This window comes from Lemur catta, chromosome 15, assembly GCF_020740605.2.
Source record: "Lemur catta isolate mLemCat1 chromosome 15, mLemCat1.pri, whole genome shotgun sequence".
Lineage (NCBI taxonomy): Eukaryota > Metazoa > Chordata > Mammalia > Primates > Lemuridae > Lemur > Lemur catta.
In genome coordinates, this window is record NC_059142.1 from 24,339,556 (window position 1) to 24,363,033 (window position 23,478).

General features: G+C 49.1%; 1 protein-coding gene across 3 annotated transcripts in view; it reads left to right on the forward strand.

The window, feature by feature from the left end:
* The first annotated feature begins 278 nt into the window (after window positions 1–278).
* The window catches only part of HNF1B (HNF1 homeobox B), a 52,537-nt gene continuing 29,337 nt past the window's right edge, over window positions 279–23,478 (forward strand). Inside the window, exons 1-4 of one of the 3 annotated variants that reach the window (XM_045525527.1) lie at window positions 279–1,082; window positions 5,740–5,939; window positions 10,861–11,047; window positions 12,457–12,692. In XM_045525527.1, the coding sequence (XP_045381483.1) occupies window positions 739–1,082; window positions 5,740–5,939; window positions 10,861–11,047; window positions 12,457–12,692 (967 nt within the window). In that variant the 5' untranslated portion in view covers window positions 279–738. Of the gene's footprint in view, window positions 1,083–5,739; window positions 5,940–10,782; window positions 11,048–12,456; window positions 12,693–23,478 lie in introns of all 3 variants that reach the window. The other 2 variants (XM_045525525.1, XM_045525526.1) reach the window with 2 other exon arrangements.

Genomic DNA, 23,478 nt, shown 5'->3' on the forward strand with positions numbered 1-23,478 from the left:
AGGCCCCTCCCATGCACACTCACCCCGCCTAACACCACGGCACTTTCCCCAGGTGTCAGCGCCCCTTCCCAGGGGTCCCTTTCTCCTCCGCACGGCTGGCTCTCCTGGCCCACTACCTGTGTCGGCTGGGACGCATCAGAGGGTCTCTACTCCTCACATCCTTCTCCATCCCCTTCTTCCAAGAGCACCCCAACTTCCTCTAGCTCTCACCTGAACCCCGAAGCGTAGTGTCTTCTCTCTGGACTAAAGCGAAACTCGTAGCCGGCGGAAAAGCCCCCGCGCCTGGGCTGGAAGCCACTTGCTTAACAAGTCCAAAGGTCAGCTAAGGTTTGGCTGATAAATAGAACCAGTAAAAGAAGGTCTTCAGCCCCCCAGCGTGAGTACAATGGACCCTGGCAAGGCCCGCTCCGGGCCGAGCCTCCTGCTCCCCACGTCTGCCCCTCGGGCTCGCCCTCTCTCTCGGTTTTCCCCCCTCCCCACCATCATTTGCATCCTGCCGAAAGCTGGGCCCTCCCCACTAATTTGCATATCTTATATGGCCTAATGGTGGCGATCATGGCAAGTTAGAAGTTTTCTGACTCCTCTCGGAGGAGACTCCGGGACCCCGGGGAGTAACAGGTGTTTGGAGGCTGAAGGGTGGAGGGGTTCCTGGATTTGGGGGTTGCTTGTGGAACTCCCTTCCACCCTCTCTCGCACCCACCCACCCCCCTCAGCCCCTTCTTTTTTCGTCCTTGGAAAATGGTGTCCAAGCTCACGTCGCTCCAGCAAGAACTCCTGAGCGCCCTGCTGAGCTCTGGGGTGGCCAAGGAGGTGCTGGTCCAGGCCTTGGAGGAGTTGCTGCCATCCCCGAACTTCGGGGTGAAGCTGGAGACGTTGCCCCTGTCCCCCGGGAGCGGGGCCGAGCCCGACACCAAGCCGGTCTTCCATACTCTCACCAACGGCCACTCCAAGGGCCGCTTGTCCGGGGACGAGGGCTCCGAGGACGGCGACGACTATGACACCCCTCCCATCCTCAAGGAGCTGCAGGCGCTCAACACCGAGGAGGCAGCGGAGCAGCGGGCAGAGGTGGACCGGATGCTCAGGTAGGCACGGAGCAAGGCGGAAAGTAATGCACCCGAGCTCCTTGAGCCAGGGTCCCCGCGTCTGAGTGACACTGCGCCCGGCCACTCTCACCAAGCCCGTTTCCCACCAGAGAAGTACCCTGGGGGAGCGCTCCGCTCCTCTCGCAACACCTGGACCCTTCCCAATTCCTCAGCCGGACGATCCTGGGGTCCCGGGGCTTCTCCCCAGGCCCAAATCAGCGTTGGGGACCCAAGGGCCTTCTCCAAGGGTCTGGGGCTCGGCCGGGGTGAACTGGAGCTGCGGAGCCCTTTGCCCGGAGGTTTGCCCACGCGACTGAAGGCGCGAGTGGGTGCCGTGAAACGGCTGCAGCTTTCCGGGAACAGAGGTTCGCGGTCCCGCGAGCCTCAGGCCACGCATTTCTCCTCCGCGCTGCCTCGGGTCTGGGAAGCCGCAGGTCGGCCTCGGGCACAGCGACCTGCGGTTCTTTGCCGAGGGACAGGCGACACCCGGGGCTGGGATGTGGGAGGCAAGTTCTTTGGTGGGCTTTTCATTAGCAGAGTCCATGGAAGGCCTGGGATTACCTGGAACCCTCAAAGCCGGTTGAGATTTGCAAAGCGGGATGTTTGCACGTAGAGCCCGGGTGGACCCGCGCAGGGCAAAAGAAACCACGCGTCTAAGCACGCGGGGGTGTTGTGGGGCAAGCGCGGCTAAGACCTCAGTTCGCAGAGGTTTTGGTCTCAATCTGAGAAAGGAGGGCGTTTCTGAATCTCACTGCCGACACCCGGCCTTCCCCAGGGACTTCGGGCGGGCTGGCCGTCTACCCCAGGGCCGGGACCGTTTGTCCTCCCGGACCGGCCTGGGCTTTGACAGCTGGTTACTAATTATCCAAGGTGCGGAGCGGAGCGGTTCCCTTAGACCTCACTGCGCTCCCGGCCACTAGGCTTTACGAAGGAGCCCCTCGAGTGGCCTCTGACACTAGCGCCGCGGTTTCAAGGCTTTAGCGGCCAGGACTGACCCTCGGCCCCGCAAGCCTGCAGCAGCAGTTTAGGGTGGGATATGACCTTGCATTTGATTTTGGGCTCCGGGGACCTGGCGGTTTGCCCTGTAGCCAAGACAATGAGGGGGACTTCAAGATATTTTTTACCCTAAAGGTATTTTGTTATAATTCATAGGTTTGAGGTTCTTCCCTAGCCATTTCTCGGCGTGGCGGCGATTTCTTCCTGGCTGGGGTTAGTACTCTGGAAGGTGTGAGTCGCCGGGGCAAAGAGGGGTCGGGAGAGGAGCCCCTCGGAGCCGGGGGTGCCAGGGAGGCCGGAAGGTTGCACCCGGCCTGGAGGACTAAGCCGGCTCCCGCCGCCGGCCACCCGGGGCCCGCTGGGCCTAGGCCCTTCCGCCTGGCTGCAGGCACCAGCTTTCTGGCGCGGCGCTGGAGGGCCCTGGGAAGTCCGAAGAGACCTGGGGCGCCCCTCCGCACCCGGCCCCGCGCCGGGCCACACGCAGCAGAGATGTAACATAAACTGCAGCACGTGGAGTTGGGGTGTTATTAATTTATTTCTATAAATCATCAACAGAAAGATACACAAAGAGCCGTGATTAGGTTGAAAAGAGAGGCGGGTTATTCATTGGTGAAGTTGTAAACGCGGCTTAGAGGGGGAAGGAAATAAAAACGCAGACGCTGGGCTGCCGGCGGCTCCCAGCGCACACGCACGGCCCTGCGGGGCGCGCCCAGCCAGGACCCCCGCGCCGCCCCGGGGCCCCGCCGCCCAGGCGCCCGACCCGGGCTGCCCGACAGCTGGAGCCGCCCGCGGAGCCCCAGGGTCGCCGACGCCCTCAGGCCCGGCAGGTGGAGAGTCAGGCCCGGCCGGGGTCCTCGAACCTCAGCCTTCCTCCCCCACAACGTCCCCGGGCTCCAGCGGGGCGGGGAAGGGGGACGAGGGGGCCGGAGACCCTCCCTCGCTGGAGTAGGGACGCGGGACAGACTTCGAGGCTTTTCTTCCTTTCTCAAGCGGTGCTGCCTCTCCTCCCCCACCCCTGGGAGTGCCGGACTTTATTAAAGTAATTTTTCAAGAAATTGCTAGCGGTACCCAGGTCACTGCACAGTGGGCTCCCAAGCCCCAGGCACATGCACTCCCTTTCTTTGCCCACCCTGTTTCCCTAAGGCGGAAAGAAAAGAAAAAGGAAAGGCATTTTGGGAGCTCCGGGACGCCCTTGTAACCTCCTAGAAGAGAAAGGCAAGAAAAAGCAGGTCGGGGACTGCGCGCTTCCCGGTCCGGCTCCGGGCTCAGGGCTGGCGCGGGGTGGGGGGCGTTTGGCAAACTGGCTGCTTGAGGCTTCTTAACCGGATCGCCGCGAACTGTGCCGGGGTCCGGGGCTTCCCAGCTCGTGGGCAGCGAAGTCATTGTTCCAGAGGAGCGTGCCGGGCGGTCCGGCGTTTGACACCTGTGCTCTGAACACAATGGCCGCGCGCGCTTCTCGGGATCCTTGTATTTATCGGGGTTAGGAACCCTGAACGTGAGCTGTATTTTCAAATAAAAAAAGTAACCAGCTCTCCGGGCTCTTCCTGGTGAATACGCGTGAATTTGGGGGTCGGAGAGCTAGAAAGGTATAACAGCGCCATTTTACTCCCAACTCCAGTCTTTTAATTCGGACTTCAATGTTTTGCCATAAATTATAAGGTTTTCGTGGACTTTTTTTTTTTCTTAACCTTCCCAATTGTTGAGCTAATTCGCTCTTTCCACAGAACCACTCGCACGTAGAGCATTACATTATTTCAATAGGTTTCTTAGGCACACAAAATGAACCCAGGTTAAGAAACTTAAAACACAAGAAAAATAGCGAAAGAATCTGTTAAAGCAATATTAACTTTTAAAATGCAAATACTTGTTTTTGTCTAACTTTTGAAGCTATTGTTCGTATCTGTTGAAAGTGGTTTTCCACCCTAAAAATATGTGTGGAAGTATTCGCCAGAAATAAGTTTTTAAATGATCTCTGATGTTTACATGGATATGTCTTAAATGTTTATTGCATTATTTTTCTCTTACTCAATGTAAATTCTCCACGTTTGAGACTGTAACGAATTTTCTTTTTGCTCTTGTTGCTTCCTTATAGTGTATTACTTGAAAATATAAATACTTAAGACATTTGTTGACTAATATATAATTAATCTGAAAAGTTTGCATTTCTCAAAAATCTCTATCGAAGCCTGTGTTCTCACGAATTTAACATCAAAAGCTTGCTAAAAATAATCACAACTATCCAAATGCTTACAAAAATATATGATTACTGGAGTTTTATTCATTAAACAAAATAATTTTATTTTGTATGTTGTAGGCACCATTTAGAAATAAATTGGTTATTACATCACCACACTCTTATCTATTTTGACCTCTACTTTACACTAATTTTTTTTGTTTCATCTGAAACTACTTTTCCCTTCATTTTTTTCATGTTCTGCCAAGCTAATACATATATGTCAACATATGCTAAAGGGATCCTGTTTTTTGTAAATTAAATATTTAGCTGCATTAAATAAGTAGCATATGTAGATATATTGCTTCTGTAATACTTTTGTTCTGTACTGTGCATTATTTTCCTAATTTCTTGTTTTAGATTATATCCCTCATTTTTGAGCACCTATTTAATAAGCAAGACAAAATAATTGGCAAAATTGAGAACATTTTAGACAAAATTCAAAGGCACAAATACTAGCTTCTTGCACCCCTGTGCTGATGAGAAATGAAAAGTATAACCATGTTCCTATCCAAAGCTTGACATTTATGAGAAACATAAGAATACACGCATTTGGGATTTGGGAGAAACATAAGAATACACGCATTTGGCACAAGAACAAGGCATTTGGGATTGTTAATGTCCAAAACTGAAATTATTTGTCCTCATTATGTTTTGTTTGGGAGGCGGGGCCATAGATAATTTTTTTTTTTTAACTTTACTTGCCTCACCTCAGTGGTATGATTCCTCAGTCCCAAGGAGAAATGTCATCATATTTTGGAAAACTTTTCTAAAACTCTGAAAACTATTGACTATTTGGCTAGGAAGTCTTCCTTACTTCTCAGGCAGTAGACACACAGGTTTCACACCTATTTTAGAAGAAATTGAGACACCTATGCAGAAGGAAAATACTGTAGGAGGACTTGAGGCAAATTTAGAAACTGATGCTACTACTCCTATCTTTGTAGGATCAGCCAGGGCAGCCCCAAGCTAATGGCATCTCCACTTTCCAGTGGGCCTCTTGCCTTTTAAGTCTCTCACATTACAGGAAAATGAAGGAAAGAAAAAGAAAACAAGAGCTTTCTTTTTGCTTAATGAGAGAGTGGTGGCAGTGCTTTCCCATTCCTGAAGATGGGAAGTCTTTTTTTCTCTGCTCATCTCAGAAGGAAAGGATAGAGTATACTGTACAAGGTGCTTACTCACATTTACCAAAATTGGTAGAGTTTGGGGACCTCAGCTGGTGACCCTGTCTAATGAATACTGTCCTAGGACCTTCACCTCATCTTCTGTGTAAGTTCCATTTTGGCCTCGTGTCTCTCCCAAGGTTGTAGCTTGGACAGATGGAGAAGTCAAAGTTTTGCAGAAAGGGGAGGTGAAACTCCTAGACAGCGAATATTTCTCCCCAGACATCTCCCACTAGCAATCCTAACCATCTGCTTATCTGTCTAGTGAGGACCCTTGGAGGGCTGCCAAAATGATCAAGGGCTACATGCAGCAACACAACATCCCCCAGAGGGAGGTGGTCGATGTCACCGGCCTGAACCAGTCACACCTCTCCCAGCATCTCAACAAGGGCACCCCAATGAAGACCCAGAAGCGCGCTGCCCTGTACACCTGGTACGTCAGAAAGCAACGGGAGATCCTCCGACGTAAGTGTTTTAATCCTGCCTCTGCCTCAACCTGAAGTAACCTTTGCTCTAACTCTGACCCCGTGGGCTGCCTCAGTTTCTCCTTCATCAAGAAGGACTTTGTGAGCTCTTGGCAAATACAAGAAAGCTGGCAGGTGGATTTGGCCTTCACGGCTGTGGTATGATGGATTGGCTGATAGCATTTTCTTTTCTCACAGTGCCTCGCTACCCAGCCAATTGCTTTGACAAGCCCTTCAGTGTATATGATGTACCTTGAACTTTTGGGCCCCTCCTTCCAACCTCCTCTTTGAAACCAAGTAGGAAACAGAATGGAATATCTTCCCCAAAGTAAGCCCAGCCTCTCCCCTTGCTACATGACCACCTGTCAGAGTTTCCAACAAACACATTTCACTGCAGTCAATAATATTGCTCACTATTACTGTTATTTTCCTGGAAAAAGTATAAAAAATTGAGGATGTTTGTATAAATATATTCAGAACCTGATCTTGTTTTTCTTGGTGGGGGGAGACTGAGTCCTGAAGCAATTTAAGGTGCTTACTCACATTTACCAAAATTGGCAGAGTTTGGGGACCTCAGCTGGTGACTCTGTCTAATGAATGAAGAAGCTACTTCTAGCTAAGGCAGGGCACAGTGAAAGTGAACTCTGACCCATCGGTCCCTGTCATTCTGATTCTCATCCTAAAGTTTTCTTTCTGTCCCAAGAGTTCTTCCACTCAATAATACTGAGAGATTTTTGTTTTGAAGTCTAGGGAAGTTTGAACTGCATTTGAATAATAAGAGTATGAATGATATACTGTTTTTATTTTAGGAAAGTATACTTTGACATGACACTTTCATTATTTTGATCTGGCCCTTTTCCCAGGAGAATTCTGTATCCGTTTTCACTCTCCCCACACACGATTCTCTGGGCCATAGGCTTCTCTGTCTTTGTCAAGGTGGTAGTTTCCACCACTTTCTGGTGGGGGTTGGGCTTTTCCTGTCTCGATGAACAGTCACTTTTAAAAATCACTCTTGTTTACTATCACATACTGCTCTGCAGTGATTGCAGCATTTATTGTCTCAGTGTCTGTGGGCTGGTGGAAGGAGAGGTTTTAGGCATTCATCTTATATTGTGGTTGTTTGTGCTTTTGTTGGAAGAATTAAATGGGTAGATTAGAAGAAGCAAAGTGAGAACTGTTTGCTGCTGGGGACTGGGGGAGGCTTCTAAAGTATGGATTGACCCACCATCCATGGTGATTAGCTCTTGGAGAATTTGTGTTCCTAACATGAAGCAACTCTCTGTAGTTCCTGGAAAGTCTAAAAAAATTCTCAGGAGCCACAATCTCCAAAGGCCCAAGAACCCTTGGGACCTGCCCAATCCAAGCCTTATGTGGCATCTCCAATGTGAGCTGCCTCACTGTGTTCAATGAGAGTTCCCTTGGAAAGGAGAGGGAGGCAGGGAAGGTGGACTGGAAACTTCTAAAAAAATAACATCAGAAAGTTTCTCAAGACGCTTGAGAGGGACATTTTACAAAAATGTATGGCAGTCTCTGCAAGGGATTTTTTGTTGTCATTGTTACTATTATTGTTTTAAAGTCACATGAGACATAAAGCTTAAGAAACATTCCTTCATTCTGTAACTATTATACAAGCACCTATTATATGCCAAATACTATGCCAGGCTGTGGAATACACAAGTCCCTTTCACTAGGGACTTACAATCCAGTGAGGGAGTTGAGTTGTTTGAATAAATAATGACAGCAGTTTTCTAAGAGCTGTTATAAAGGTATACTACACAAGGGGCAGCAGAGGAATTGCTAAATTGCCTGGAGTCATCATGGAGGGCTTCCTAGAAGAGGTGACATTTGAGTCAAGTCTTGAAGGATGAATGTGAGACACACAAGCATGGGATAAAAATTAAGAAGTGAGATGAATAAAAGAGGGACACAAGTGAACAGCATGGGGAAAGAGAGGAAGAATAAAAAATGATACATGATTGGGAATTTTCTTGAAAAATTAAAAATAATAAATGATAATATTCACAGGCCAGTCTACATACATAGAACCTCCTTGTCCAAGCTGGCCCCTGAGCATATAATGAGGCTGCTGAAGCCAGCTTCTCCAGGTTAATTTTTGTGAGCAATAAACATTTTGTGCTCCTCACCCCCAATTAATCTGAAAGGAAGTGGAGGAGAGTTGGTGGTGGCTGGAGGACACACAAGGTCTAGTTCTTTAAAAATTGAGAGAGGCTGGAGCCAAGACCCTGAGGTCGGTGGAACCTGGAGGTTCTGAGCACCTGCAGGCAAATCCACGTGGCTGACTTGGGCAGGTGCTGGGTTCTGAGCACTGTTCAGGCCGCTGCCTCCTTAGAGGGCAGGCAAGAGACTGAGGCAGCCCCCACACCACAGGGCAGCCACTCACCACGGACAGAGCTTCAAGAGTCAGTTTTGTGACTGTCACCTAAGTCAGATTTGAAGGGTGTGTGAGTATATCGTTTGGTCTTGTTTTTAGTGAGAGGTGATGCATAAGTTGATGATTAGGAGCCTTGGCGTCTACAGGCTGTCCTGGCTCTGCCCCAAGTCCATGTGACTTTGGGCGAGTCACTTAACCAGTCTAAACCTCAGTTTCTTCATCTGTAAAATGGAGATAACAATACTTCTCACAGGAAAAGTGCTGAAAAATAGAGGAAGGGATACATTTAGAGGACTTTGCATGATACCTCACCATAGGCCATGATGCAATAAATGTTAACAGTTATTACATCTGTTCACGTCAAATGAAAAATCTCGAATGGACCCCAGGTCCTTGGGATTATCCACGCTGGCTTTGGCTGTTACTCGTGGTGACTCTGCAGGTGCCACCCAGGGCCCACAGGGAGGAGAATGCACACCAAGGCAGCCCCACTGAGAAGGGAACTTCTTCCTCCCCCTTTGCTTCTCCCTCAAGTGACTGCACTTGGCAGCTGCTGTGACGATCACAAAATAGGAGAGGCGTGAAAGCACGTTGAAATGTACAACCTCCAGAGGGATTTGGGTCAACGTCATCACCGTCCTGACTAGGGGTAGATGCTCTAAAGGAAGATTTCGTGCCCCTTCAGCTTTAGGCCTGGCCCATTCCACAGTGGGGAAGCTGAGTGACCGGAACTGAGCAATTGGGCTGAGGCCCCATGTTGTCCCACAAAGGCAGTGACTTCCTGCCAGTAAGTTTGGCAGAGACTCTCTCAGGTCTCTCAAGGCATTGTTGGGCACCCGTGAGAACAGAGCCCTCAGGTGGCCTGAGACTCATTCAAAGTGGGTGGGGCCCAAATCAAAGGCTCCAGTGACAAGTTCAGTCCATCTATGGAGGAGACTACATGTTAACCTGGCCAATCAGCAGCTAGTTAAACAAAGCCCAACACCACCTGCAGCTGGGATCCCAAGTCCAGGCTGGCTAGGGGTTTTAACCGTTCCTCGTGTTGGACCAAAATGGAAATGGAGCCTTGGATAGGTAGTAAGTTCCCAGCTGCTGGGGGCATATAGACTGGAGGACCCCTCAGTAGGGTACTGCAGAAGGGATTCAAACATTACACAGGGGCCTGACTTTCAAACCTTGAGGATTTTGGATCCAGTTGTCCAAAGGAGCAGGAAGGATAGCATTTACAAATGATGGCACATCCAGACTCTTTACCTTGGCTTGGGGCTCATTGCGACTGGAGGTTGTAGCCTTCAACTCCCTGAGACCTGTGGTAGTGACTCCAGGAACTAAGAAATGAAAACATCAAGGCCCAGAATGTGGGGACCAGGAGCTAGGAAATGGATTTGTTATGTGTCCTTGCTCAGCATGGTGCTTGGCTTCTATGTTTATTCATCTGTAAAACGGAATGAATCACCCCGATGAACCCTGCTTCATGCACATATAAGGAAAAGGATAACAAAACTTTCTTCTTCAATCAAGTAAATATCAAATCTCATTTAAAACACATAGGCTAAGGTATTATTACCGTGGGACTGAGCTGCTGTCTCTCTTTCATTCATTCAACAAAAATGTATTGAGGGTTGCAGTATGTCTGGGCCCTGGGAATTGGACAGACTGGGAGCATCATTCCATCTGCATTCTATCTACTCATTCTATGCCATTCCTGGAAAAGTCGTGTGTTTGCAGTCTTGTCTACTTGCTGTCTTTCAGATGTCTGGGCAAATCTGTAAGACCTTTCCTTTTTGGACGGTTTCCCTCATAAACTGCCCCCTGGACACACACACACACACACACACACACACACACTGCTCATTGCTTTTCAAATTATTTAAGATCTAAAGAGCATATTCTCTTTCTAATACAAATCCCCAGCTATATTAATTTCAAAGCATTATTCAAAAAAGTTTAGGTTGTGGATTTTCCTAAGAACCTAACATTATAATATAGATAACTAGGATATATGAGGAGAGAGGAGGGGTGGGGAGAGCTATTCACAGTCTCTGAATATTTCATCTAAGTGTAAATTATATCTTTGAGCAATTTCCCCCTAGATCTGGGACCTGGTTGAGCTCATTCACTTGACATCAAAATACAAGAGTTCAGGGTTCAGAGTGTTGCTTCATATCTGAAAGCCAGGGAGCCAAAGGAAAAAAATTAATTTTCTTAGAACAATGGTTGGCTACATTTGAGCTCCTTCAAAGAAAGGAGAAGGGTGGCTTTGCTGGAACAACTAGGGTGGGCAGTAAGGGCCTGTGGTGAGGCCTCCCCTCTGTGGCCCCACACGCAATAGGAACAGATTGCAAACTTTAGGGGAGAGGGAAAAAGGTGTCTTTGTCCATTGTCTATCTGTCTGTCTGTCTGCTGAGTGAAGGCTACAGACCCTATCAAATCTACTCCTTTCTCTTTTCAGAATTCAACCAGACAGTCCAGAGTTCTGGAAATATGACAGACAAAAGCAGTCAGGATCAGCTGCTGTTTCTCTTTCCAGAGTTCAGTCAACAGAGCCAGGGGCCTGGGCAGTCCGATGACGCCTGCTCTGAGCCCACCAACAAGAAGATGCGCCGCAACCGGTTCAAATGGGGTCCCGCATCCCAGCAAATCTTGTACCAGGCCTACGACCGGCAAAAGAACCCCAGCAAGGAAGAGAGAGAGGCCTTAGTGGAGGAATGCAACAGGTAACACCACCAGAGGCTCAATCGAGCAGGAGGGTGAGAACATAGACCCAAGATCTGGCCCCTCAGTCCTGGGATATTGAGACACTGATTATCCAGATAAGTGTGGCTAAATCAAGGTTTCCCAAAGTGTGTTCCACAGAACCCCAGTTTCAGTTTACTAATAAATACATTAGAGAACCATCAGACGGCTACTTCCTCTTAGAGAGTCACAACATATATTGATATATTAAAGGCTCTGAGAAGTCCTGCAGTCCAGAAATTCACTTAGTTTTGTCTAATTGGTTGTTAACCATGGAATCTTCCTTCTGTGAATACTTAACTAACATTCTCATGTATTACTAATCAAGGGAAGACACGCTTGAGACCGTTGGTGTAAAATATGATGACAGTGAAGTGAAAATCATGTGTTTGACCTCCGTACAGGCCAGGGCAAAACTATCCCTTAGCCGCAGTCTAAAGCTCTGGCCTCTACCTATTGTCATAGACCAGGAAACTTGGCCGGAAAATAGGAGTTAGATCTGTTCAGTCCACTCTGCTCACACTGACCCAACAGAGTTCTTTTTGTATCTTAACTACATGTAATTTTTAAAAAACTATTAGAAATCCTTGGAATATCTTTTTATTTCATTCCTGCCCTGTCCTCTTAGACTCCAATATTGACTTTCTAAAAATTTGGCTTTTTGCTCTGGCCAAGGCCTGTGGGGTCTTTCTCTGTCTCTGGGCTGTTTGGCCATGGAAGGCTGCAGCCAGGGAGGCCAGGCTGGGAAGCGGGGAGGCAGGACACTCGGCCTGTGTGTGCCGCGGAGTCCTCGGGCTGTGCTCTGTCTCCTGGCTAATGAAAAGCCCCACAGCGCCCAGTGGTGTCTGAGAACATCCCACACCTGGGCTTGGGGTTTCACCAGCACTGATAAAACTACAGACCAGCCATCTCTGGGTGCCCTCCTTTGTACTCCACCTGGCCTGTCCTTTAAAGGGGATCCCTGAGGTCCAGACAAGGAATCTGGCTTCCTGGCACCCTTTTGGGGAGTCCAAACCCCAAAAGACCAGAGTCTTTCGGAGTGCTTTCAAGGGACTCAGACAGAGCCAGCAAAGGACTTTGCCTTTTGCGTGGTGGGAAGAACGCCTAAATAAGGAGGTGTCAGGAGGCTCCATCTGGATGTTCCCTCTGAACTGCCTGCCTGGCCTCAGGAGGCTCACCAGAGGCCTAAGCCCCTGATTTCCAGGGCAGCGTAGCTTGCTCTGTCCCTGTGTCCAGGCCCGCTCCAGCTGTCTCCATCAGACAACTTCTCGGATTGACCTTTTCTTGGGACAGGCTTCTCCCCAGCCTCCCACTCCATCCTCAGCCTCCTCATACACCTAACCAAGACCCCGCCACCCTCACTCACCATCTTTTCTCCATCTATCCCCAGGGCAGAATGTTTGCAGCGAGGCGTGTCCCCCTCCAAAGCCCATGGCCTGGGCTCCAACTTGGTCACTGAGGTCCGTGTCTACAATTGGTTTGCAAACCGCAGGAAGGAGGAGGCGTTCCGGCAGAAGCTAGCCATGGATGCCTATAGCTCCAACCAGACGCACAGCCTGAACCCCCTGCTCTCCCACGGCTCCCCCCACCACCAGCCCAGTGCCTCTCCTCCAAACAAGCTGTCAGGTAAGCAGGGGCCTGGCCCCACCGCCGCGGCAACCCAACCATCCTGGTTCTCCCAAGGGTCTCATCTGGCTCAAGAGTATTCAGAGGAGCAAATGGTTTGGAATGGTCCTAGGGCTGCTCTCCTCTCATTGCCAGAATATTCTCTTGAAAATAGCTTGTGGCTCTGGTCAGGTTTCCTCCAGCTCCTTGCTCAACCATTGCTGTGTAAGGAATAGCTGGGCCTCCAGGGAGCCCTCCACCCTGTTCTTCTCCGTCCTTCTTCTCCCTGTGTGGCTGCTGACTCAGCGGGTCAGTGCAGCCATCAGATCATGCGCTGGGAAGGCTGCCTTATCAGCGTGCCAGGTCCACACTGCAGGCAGAAGGGTTGTGATCGTGCACCATCCATCACTGTAATGGAGAATGGCCCTCTGGCCACCCTCCTCCAGTCCTGGCCACATCCTACCCCAGCACTCTGTCCAGTTCCAGCAGGAGAATCCCAGTGGCCTTTAGGAAAGGGCCAACTCTATTGGCAGCCTCTGCTTGTTGGCTTCTGTGCTCCATCAGGGTTAGGGTGGGGTCAGTCACTTGAAATCTGTGTATTGATGAGTTGGCCAAAATCGATTGAGTACCTACTTGATCGCGCCTGATTGAGTGCTACTGTGTGCCAGGCCCTGGCCCAGATTACAGTCACTCTGCTGTGGGGTTTGGACTTGTTGGTGTGGAATCCTACATCCTTGTTGGGGGAAAGCACCCCTCCGTGCTGAGCACTGTGGCAGGCACAGGCTGGGATTGAGTGCTTCCTCTGGGTTTTAGTTCTTCCTGGAAAACTGGCCTCCCAAAATTGGTCTGCTTATTGGAGTCTGTTTGGTGCCCATGTGGACAAAGTGTGGCATAGTCTCCTGCCTGCTCTAGGGAAGAGGTTGCAAAAGGAAAGCCAAGCACCGTTTCTAACTCTGGGATGATTCTGAAACCTGTTCCTCCCATTGCCGGCTGGTTGCCCTTCAGATGGGAAAGGCCGGAGAGCTGGGAGCTGATCCAAATGTTGGAGGTGGGTGATCAAAACCACCAGGACAGGCTCAGAGCCACCAGCTGGGCAGTACGCAAGATTTGCCCCGTGCCCGCCGTGCCCTCCCATAGCATGTCCTCGCCAAGAGTCCCTGGGAGCCTGATGGTGCCCAGCACGAAGCCTGCCCTGGGGCTGGGTGTCCTCTAGGTCCTGCCCCCACAGAGGAGAAGGGCTCAGCCACACTGGGAGAAAATCTGGACTCTTGAGAGGCAGAGAAGCTCCCAGACAAATTCCGGCCTGACTGCAGAGTAAATTAGCCCCTTTACGGAAATTCAAAGCAGGGTTCAGAGGGCAGCGGCAACTGGCGTGTGGCTGGCACTGAGTGGGAGCAGAGCACTTGCCCGCCACAGTGATCCACGGAGCTGGATCTGGGAGCTGCAGGGGGCGTGGCTGGGGCAAGGGGCATTATTGAGAAGACAATGGCCATTGTGCTGGGACCTGTGATCTCCACACCAAAGTCAGGGAGCCTACAAGCCAAACAAAGGCCCAGCAGCTTTCTGACAAGCTGGGGTTGTGCCGAGGTCACCATGGGGTCATTAGCTTAGGCATTCTGTATTCTGAGGGGAGACACAGAGAGCTAGGGCCGGTGGGACGGAGAGCAGGTACAGGAACCTGGGCACGGTGAACAGGAAACACAGCCTGGGGACCCCTTGGAGCGGAGGGCATGACCCACTGGAAGTGCTTCTCTGGAGCGTACCAGAAGTCCGGATGGTTTTAAAAATCATGAAATGTTAGAATTCAGAGTAACCTGGACAAAAGAAACAGAGGCCCAGAAAGAGGTGGTGATTTGCCAAGTCACACAGAGCGACAGTAGCAAAACAACAAGGGCTAGAACTCAGGTCTGCAGATTCCCCGTCCATACTCTCCAGCAGCACAAATGTGCCCTGAGTGCTTACCGAGTCCTGGCCGTAGGCTAGTGGGGAATGAGACATACGTCCCTGCCCTCTTGGATCTCGTTGTGTACTAGGGGATCAAGGTTGTCTTGGGGGCTTTGTGGGTCTCTCTGGGGAGGGAGAGATCCTACTGCTACTTCTGGACCAGCAGTTATGGGACACTCTGTATAAGCTCAGTGGCTGCTTTCCCCTCTGCCATAGTTTTCACTCGGGGCTCTTCAAGTTGGTTCTTGTCCCACAGACTGGCTTCTGTGGGTATAGTTTTGAATCTTGGTTCTAACCAGCCGGGCTATAACTGGGCTAATTCATATAACTTTGCTGAGTCTGAGTTTCCTGTCTATAAAATGGAGGAATAAGTGCCTCCCTCATAAGGTACATAGGAGGATTCAATGGGCGTAAACACCCCCTTGCCCAATAACGCACACTACCATCACTATTGCTCTTGTTATTAGAGAGGGCTAAACAAGTGGCAGTGGAAGGAATGGCAGGCAGCAGAAGTCCATTTTCTTTTTAATTTCACTCACTGGGGCATTATTCCTAAGAGGCAGTGAGATGTGTCCCAGCCCTGGGGCCGGAAGCAGAGGCTGCTACTGTGCTGGTGCCCAGGGTGCAAGATGCTAGGCCCAGAGCCCTGTGTCTGTGTCTCAGGCTGCCAGGATGGTGCATGCGCCGAGACAGGGGTCCTAGGAAAAGCACCCGGGCAGACAGCAGACTGAAGTCCAGCGTGCAAAGGCTTTTGTCTGTAGAGCTGCACAGCGCACTTCCCATCACAGGGTCAGCAGCCAAGGTGTGGTCTCTAACCAAACCCAAAATGTAACTGAATGCAGAACAGAAAAAGAGCTCTGCGTGTTGCCGAGGAGAAACCAACATCTAGAGTCAGCACTGGCAACCTCTGAGGCTGAGCAGGGGGGAGCAAGGCCCCAGTCTCCTGCCTCCACTCCCTACCCTCTCTCCTCCCCAAACTCCAGCACCTGAGCCAGGAGGGCTGGCAGCACTTGCTGATGAATCTCCCCCTAGAACCCTCTTCCTAGAGAAGCAGAGCCCCCTTTCTGTAACCAAGCCCCTTCCCTCCCAGCCATGCTCACCACACTGTGGCCCACTTGCCCACGATGACCACAGTGTGACCCTGGTCCTGGAATGTCCGGCACAATAGAGGTGGCAGGAGGAGCACTTTGCCTCTGTCAGCGGCTGATTGGTTACAAGGTGCCCTACAAACACACTGTCAGCAGAATCAGCTGTTTTCTGCATTGCCCCTCCTCGGCTTTACAATCACGTACCAGCATGCAGCCAGGGGTTGTCATGGCTTTGTCCCCCTTATGCATGCTTAATTGACAATTAAGTTGGGGCTTTGAACCAGCCTGGCTGCGCTGATGGGCCTTCATCCTTGCAGTGAGTGTCACAGGGGCACCCTTTGTTTGCTCTTCTCGGGGGCCTGAAGTTACTGTAGCAGGCTGCGGGCAGCCATTTATCTTCAGCCTGGAAGGCCTTTATCTGCCCTCACCCCCCATTCCAGCTCTGGCCAGCAGGAGCTGTCCTTGGTTATAGGCCCCATGACAGCCCATTCTGAAGCCATTGAGCAGGCCCGGAGTGATGGCCTCTACCTCCATTCTAGAGATGAATCAAGAGAAAGGCCCCTAAAAGGTCAGAGGGCAGGGCTGCAGCAAGGAAAAGCACTGGTTGGAGACTGGTGCTTGTATTGATTGGCTCGAGGAGGAGGAGGAAGTGGCGTGGGATGGAAACTAGGCTAGCCTTGGCCCAAGCATGGTATCTGCTGCGTGATCTGTGGTGGCCTTGTTCCCTGTACCCTTTGCTCCAGTCTGCAGCAAACTCACCTGGCCACCGCCTTGAGGAGGCAGAGGGAGGGGCAAAACGTCTTCATCAGCCCTCACTCTCCCACACATGACGTCCTCACTCTTGTATCACCTTTCAAGAAGGAAGTGAGGACTCATTTCTGGAAAGAAAGTGAGGCACAGAGAAGAGAAGAGGCCTCTCCAGGACAACTTCCAGGGATTCAGAACACGCCCTCTTTACCTAAGAGGAGACGTTTATTTCTGCAGCTGCTACTCCTCCCTCCCTTTGAACTCTGATCCTCGCTGTCCAAGCCCAGTGGACTTGATTTCCCTGATGTGGGTCGGAGCTTGAAAAATAGAGAATCCTGCCTCCTGCCTCTCCCTCATCCCCTTCACACCTCCTCCCAAGTTGTCTGCATGAATCTACCCTGGGTCTTAGACAAACCAAACTCCGGGCCAGGGTACCTGTGTGAATGCTGTTGTTTTCCCTGACACTGACATCTGCAAGACCCAAGGAAATCTCAAAAGTTTCCAATGGCAAGGTTGTGACTACAAGTGAGTAATTATAACAGCTAGGGTTGATGGAGCTCTCCTGGGTACCAGGCCCTCGGATGAGTACCTACATGCATCGTCCTGTTTAACCTTCACAACAATCTTGTAGGGTAGAAACCATCTGTATTGTTGTCCTCCATTTTACAATCAAGGAAAGTGAGATATTTAGAATGTAAGTAATTTGCCCAAGTTCATACAGTTAGTAAGTAGTAGGGATAGGTTTTGAGCCGTCACATGCTGTCCATCTCTTTTTGCTTCATGCAGATGCTAAGAACTTTTCAGGCATGAAAACCAACACACACACACACACACAATCAATCAGTCCCTTCATAGTGTCTTCTTTTCCCATATTCCTACTGTTCCCCACTGAATGACACCGAGGCTTTGGGAGACCATGGCCAAAGAGGTGGGGTAAGGGTGGGGAGGTCTTTCAATCTGGCTAGTTTACTGCTTCCTCCTTAACCATTGCCCCTGACCAAGGTGGATTCTGTGCTCTGCCCAGGGAAGAAATCAAAGTCCCCGCTTTCAAGACCCCGTCCCCATCTGTGTGGGGATTTGAACTGCCCTTGCAGTCGGCACTGTCTGGGGCACTAAATGCCTTAACAACTTAATGGGGTTTCGGAGACAGTCCAGGCACCTCAGCTCACCTCTGGGAGCTCCGCCCCCTCCCTGGGCAGCAGACAAGGGAGGGGGTTTATGAGGGCAGTCGTAAAAATATTCATCTCAGCAGCAAAGGCCCCCACAGTAAATAAGCCCCATTGTCCCTAAGTAGCAGATTATTTCAGTTCAGAAGAGAGACAAAGCCTGCCTAGAAATGTTTGCTATTGTAGGAAACACTTTCCTACTGACGTGGGGTTCAGTGATGAACATGGCTCCAGTGTTCTCTGATTTGACTGTCATTTGATCTCTTGAATTTGAAGGTCATTTTATCTTGTGGGTACCACCCATCGGCTACCACTAGATTGGGGAAGACAATCAGGATATTAATGAGATTAAGAGACCTGGCCTTCAGGGCATTCTGCTGTCAGCCTCCCCCTGATAGGGGACCAACCCTGGTCTGCATGCATACAAAGAAACAAACCCGGCTGCTGGGCTGGGGGAGCTCCCAGCCTCTGCACAAAGGGGCCAGGAGATACTAGAGTCCTATCACCTAAAGCAGCCCTGCTGGTCATGCCTAATCCCCCTGAAGGATCCTTAGAGGATTCAAGGACTCCTTGCCGTCTCCAGTTAGCTCTGAGGAGGAAGGAAGCTGCCTGCAAGCACACAGCCCTGGCCTGCAGCTTATGGGAGAAGTGCTCTTGGAACCTGTTTGTTGAAGGTTTGATGGGAAGTGACAGGAACTTGGACAGAATTAAGCACCAGAGGTGCACAGAGAGGCAGAGATCTGTGCAAGGGCCTTTGAAGCTACCTGCTTAATGGAAAGGAACAAGATCTGGCCTTATGCCTCTACCCGTTTTTCAAGAGGGAAGTACAAATGAGGAAGAGAGAGAGTGAAAAAAAAAATATATATATAATAATATAAATACATATACTGTATATATAAAAGGAACATAGCCTAAAAATAAAGTTAAATGAAGCTGTCAGTCATGGTTATCATCCTAGCTGTTCACAAATACTCTAGAACAGGGGTTGGCAAACTTTTTCTATAAAGAGCTGGATAGTAAATATTTTAAGCTTTTCAGGACATACTGTCTCAGTTACAGCTACTCAATTCTGCCTTTTAGCACAAAAGCAGCCATAGACCATATGTAAATGAATGAACATAGCTATCTTCCAATAAAACTTTATTTATGGGGACTGAAATATGAATTTCATATAATTTTCACATATCATGATATATCCTTTTTTAAAAATTTTTTCCAGCTATTTAAAAGCTTAAAAACCATTTTTAGCTTGTGGGTCATACAAAAATAGGCTGCTTTGGCCAACAGACCACAGTTTGCTGACACCCCCACCACCCCACCGGGACAATAGTTCTTAAACTTTGCCATACTTTAGAATCACCTGGGGAGCTTCTAAAAATCCAGATACCCAGGCTGCACCCCAGATCCATTAAATCGGACTCTCTGGGGAGTGGGACCAGGCATCAGTAGTTGTTAAAACTTTCCAGGTGATACCAGTGTGCAGCTAAGATTGAGAATCAGCTCTAAGACAGAGCTTCTCCAATGTTACACTGTGTGTAAATTACCTGGAGATATTAATATGTTAAAATGCAGGTTCAGATTCTGTAGGCCTGGGGTGAGGCCTGAGTTTCTGCATTTTTAACAAGTTCCCAGGTGCTGTTAAAGAGGATGGTCCAGGGTCCACAATTTGAGTAACGGTGGGGGGTTGGTCTTGGAGCTACTTGATTAACAACTAATTTCCCTTTGTCTCTTAACCTGCTTTGGCCTCACCATCACCAACCCTGACACTGAATATGGGAAAATGCTCTTTTAAATCCAGTGGGCAGAGCAACAAAGTCGTAGGCTATGAAGGCAGACCTGAATTCCAACTTCAACTTCACCGCTGTGTGGCCCTGGGCAAGTCTCTGGAATCTCTGAGCCCCAGTTTCTCAATGTGTGAGGACACCCACTCATGCAGATGCTGGAAGAAGTAAATGAGATAATATATATGCGTAAAACACCAGGATATAACAGGCTCTCATAAATAGTAGCTATTTTCATTCTTTGCAGAGCCTTGTTTTATTCCGTCTTTCCCTGTCCCTCTTGGAGGTTTCATTCAGTACTGATTTTTAGAGAATTTGAGTATTTCCAACTTATTGGAATACTTATTTTGGTGTTTGCAGCAAACACAAGCTGGCTTCTTACAGCACGTTGGGTATGAGGCAGTTTCCCATTCTTCCTAGGAGGACTGCTCTGTGACATCCATAAAGCATGTCAAGTGCCATAGGAAACAGTGAGAGGAAGCTGGGAAGCGCCATGGATTGGTAAGGGGGAGGTTCATGATCATGTAGCAGGAGGTCAGGTTCATAAGGTGACCGTGAATTTCCTGCACCTAACAGGGCATTTTCCTCCTTTAATTAAAGGAGGTGTTGAGTACTCTGCTTGTGTGTATTGCTTGTTAGTAATTAGCCCTGGAAACCTGCCAATTAGAGAGAGTGTGAAATGTTCCTGGTGGAGGCCCCATCTGAGAAGCTTAATGGCCTTTGTTCTTGGAAGGGAAGCTCCCCTAAACTTCAGGCAAAGGAGCATTAAGAAGGGAAGTGTTCACACAACCCAGCAGTGGGCATAGGGAAACCTTAGACGTTCCTAAGGACTTTCTGGAAGCCAGTTCCCTCAACCAGTGAGCACGCATCTGCTTAAGATACTTTCCTGTCAGCCTCTGCTGTGACTCCAGCAGCCTCCACAATTGCATGCTTGTGTGAATCAACCAGCAAGGGAGGGTCTCTCTAATGTTTTGGGGAAGTCAAGAGCCAAGTTTCTCCGCATTCGTACTCTGCATGTTCTTCCCAACGTGTAGATGGCCTTTAGCATTTGATGACTTTCCCAAGGGAGGTCTGTATGACCAGAGGTGAGCTGGTACCAAGCAGTCCCTTCTCGAGGCCAGATGGCTATGTCTGGGTAGCAAGGTGTGGTGCTCATAACAGGCTTGATTTAAATTATGATTCTGTCACTATCTGGTACTGTGGCCTCAAACAAGTTATTAGCCTCTTTGTGCCTCAGTTTCTTCATCTATAAAATACAGATCACAATACCTATCTGCCTAGGGCTATTGTGAGGCTTAAATATGATAAAACACACCCAGTGCCAAGTTCAGTGCCTGACAAGGAAGGTTAGCTGGCATTGCACTGTTATTGGATTACTTGGGAACCTTCAGGTTGTTGAGAGAGAGGAAGAGCTTTGGATCTCCCTTGGTTTTTGACAAGGGTATGGCTTTGCAGTTTCACCCTGGAAGAATTTCCCTTTCCATGAACCTGCTTGGTGTTTGAGACATCAGAAACAGTGAAACCCAAGTATTGGCAAGATCTGTGGTTCTTAAATCTGCTTCCTAGACCACATAAAAGTCACCCAGAAAGCTCATTAAAAATAGACTTGTCTCCTCCACCCACCCCTACCCATGCAGACCTTTAGAATCAGAATTGTCAGGGGTCGGTGAGGGAGGGCAGGGGATCAGGCATGGGAAGTTTCAACAAAAGCCCTAACAGATTTGGATTTAGAGCTCCTGCTCTGTCTGGCCTAGACATTGCTAGGCCAGACAGAGCAGGAGAGTTCTGAAGGGGTTGATGATAATCCTGATGGTCACTTGCTGAACCAGGAGAGGAGAGGCACCGGGGTGAGGAGCCCTGGGCCAAGATTCAAGAGACCAGAGCCACTAAGAAGCAGGGGTGACCTTGGGTGAATCATTTAACTTCTTGGAGATTCTGGCAAGTGGAGGGTGTTGGATGAGGGCCTTTCAGTTCTCACAGGTTACTGTTTGGAGCTTGTGTGTTGCATCCAGGCTCAGGGGGGCCCAGAACTCTGCTGCTTGAAGTGCAGAGGGAGGTTGTCCATTGTGATATTTTATTGTCAAGCTCATCATCTGTCTCTCTCCCTCCTTCACTCCCTCGCTCCTTCCCCATTTCAGGAACTGTGTGCTGTTAGAAGCCTTCCACCTTTATTAGGGATCATTAGAGTTTTACAGCACCAGCAGATTGGGTGGGGCCAGTCACAATAAACAGATTTATAATGGGTATAAACGAGACACCTATAACCGCTGGAGGTTAACACTTTCGGAGCCTTTGAGTGGCAGCCTGCATGCCCATGCCTTCTGACACTGTCCACTGCAGGGTGCCTCTTCCTGGTCAGCACCTGTTGGACTGGGTTGGCAATGAAGCCCAAGTGAGTTCTTATTCAGCAAGGGTGGAAAACCCCTAAACGACATCTCCTATTTGCGTAACATCAGTTTGCATGGTGGGTACAAAGTAAGTGCTTAATTTATCTTTAAGTGTTTTACAGATGGAAACAGAAATATGTCCTCCTTGTCTTCTAGAACTGTGGTCCCCAACTCCCAGAGCCATGGACTGGTCCCGGTCCGTAGCCTGTTAGGAACCAGCAGGAGGTGAGTGGTGGGTGAGCAAGTGACGCTTCATCTGTATTTACAGCTGCTCCCCATCGCTCACCGTTCCCCCACTCCAGGGTTTATGGAAAAATTGTCTTCTATGCAACCGGTCCCTCATGCCAAAAAGGTTGGGACCTGCTAGTCTAGAACTCAGGTGAAATATAGGTTTTCATGTCTACCTGTAAGCCTTATTGTCACTGTGAAGAAGAAGGTTCCTGAAGTCTCTAAACACCTCATTATGTATGTATCCTGAGTGGTAGAACTGTGGGCTGCACCAACATCTAAGCATGAGTTGAATTTTTTCACCACTATGTCTCCAGCCCACAGCCCTGTGCCTGGCACATGAGATACTCCATACATTTGTGGAATGAAGATATCTATTATAGAGGGCTTCCTGTCAAAGCTTAATGCATAAAACCCCTGTTTTTATAAGTTTGCCATCCAGTTTTGGAGTTAAACTGAGCATGGAATTAGTTTCATTATATATAACATATGTATATATTATATTTAAAGCCTATTTTCTCTTTTCTAGAAACAGTGTTATCCAGGTCAATCCCCATTACCACTGCTTAACTAGAGCATATAGTTCACAAAAATAATGTCAACATTAAATGCTATGAGAAAGTTTTCAAAGAATATGACTCTTTCTAATGTTCTACTGGTTTAGTTTCTACTAGTTTAGTTTACTTGTTTAGTCTATTCATTTAGTTTAATTCTACTAGTTAGTTTAATGTTCTCCTACTTTGATTCCTTTTATAATCTCTTACCAATATCCCTAGGACAAGAAAAGAGGGAGAACTACTCCTCTTGAATTTCCATTAGCAAAGCTAGGTCTAGAAAAGGGATTGGATTCACTGCAAATCAGAGACAGAAACAAAACTGTCCAGCTCTGGGCAGCCATTAATTCTCTGGCGGTGCTCCCTGAGTGCTTGATGGGTGCTCCTGTTCTCCCAGCAGAATGGAAGCCAGTAATTATCCATCTTCCAAGGTCTCAGTACCCAACACCTGGTGCTCCCTAGGCCCAGCATGCTTGGGCCTGCTGGGGGATCTGTGGCTATCTGTCATGATGATGGTGATGATGATGATGATAATGATGCTGATGGAGATGCCCTCAGCGACAGTGATGAAGAGGCTGGGGTCTGGCCAGGCAAACCCCCATAATGAGGCAGCTCTGACACTTGCCAGGCCTCAAGGGATCTTCTTCCTGGGTATCAGCTCCCAGTAGGGTCCTGCTTATGAATAGGCTGCAGTGGAAAACTTCCCTTTTCTAAGGCAATTTTATTAGCCCTTCAGTCACAATACAGATGTCTGTTTATAGGGCCCTACTTTTGTGTGGATACCCAGTGGCTCAGTCTGCTGATGGCTTTATAGCCTTTCTCCCATTGCCCAGACCCGCTAGGAGCATCACCATTCTCCTTGTCAGCCAAGCCTAGGGCCTTTGTTGCAGCCATATTATTCCTGCCCGCAAA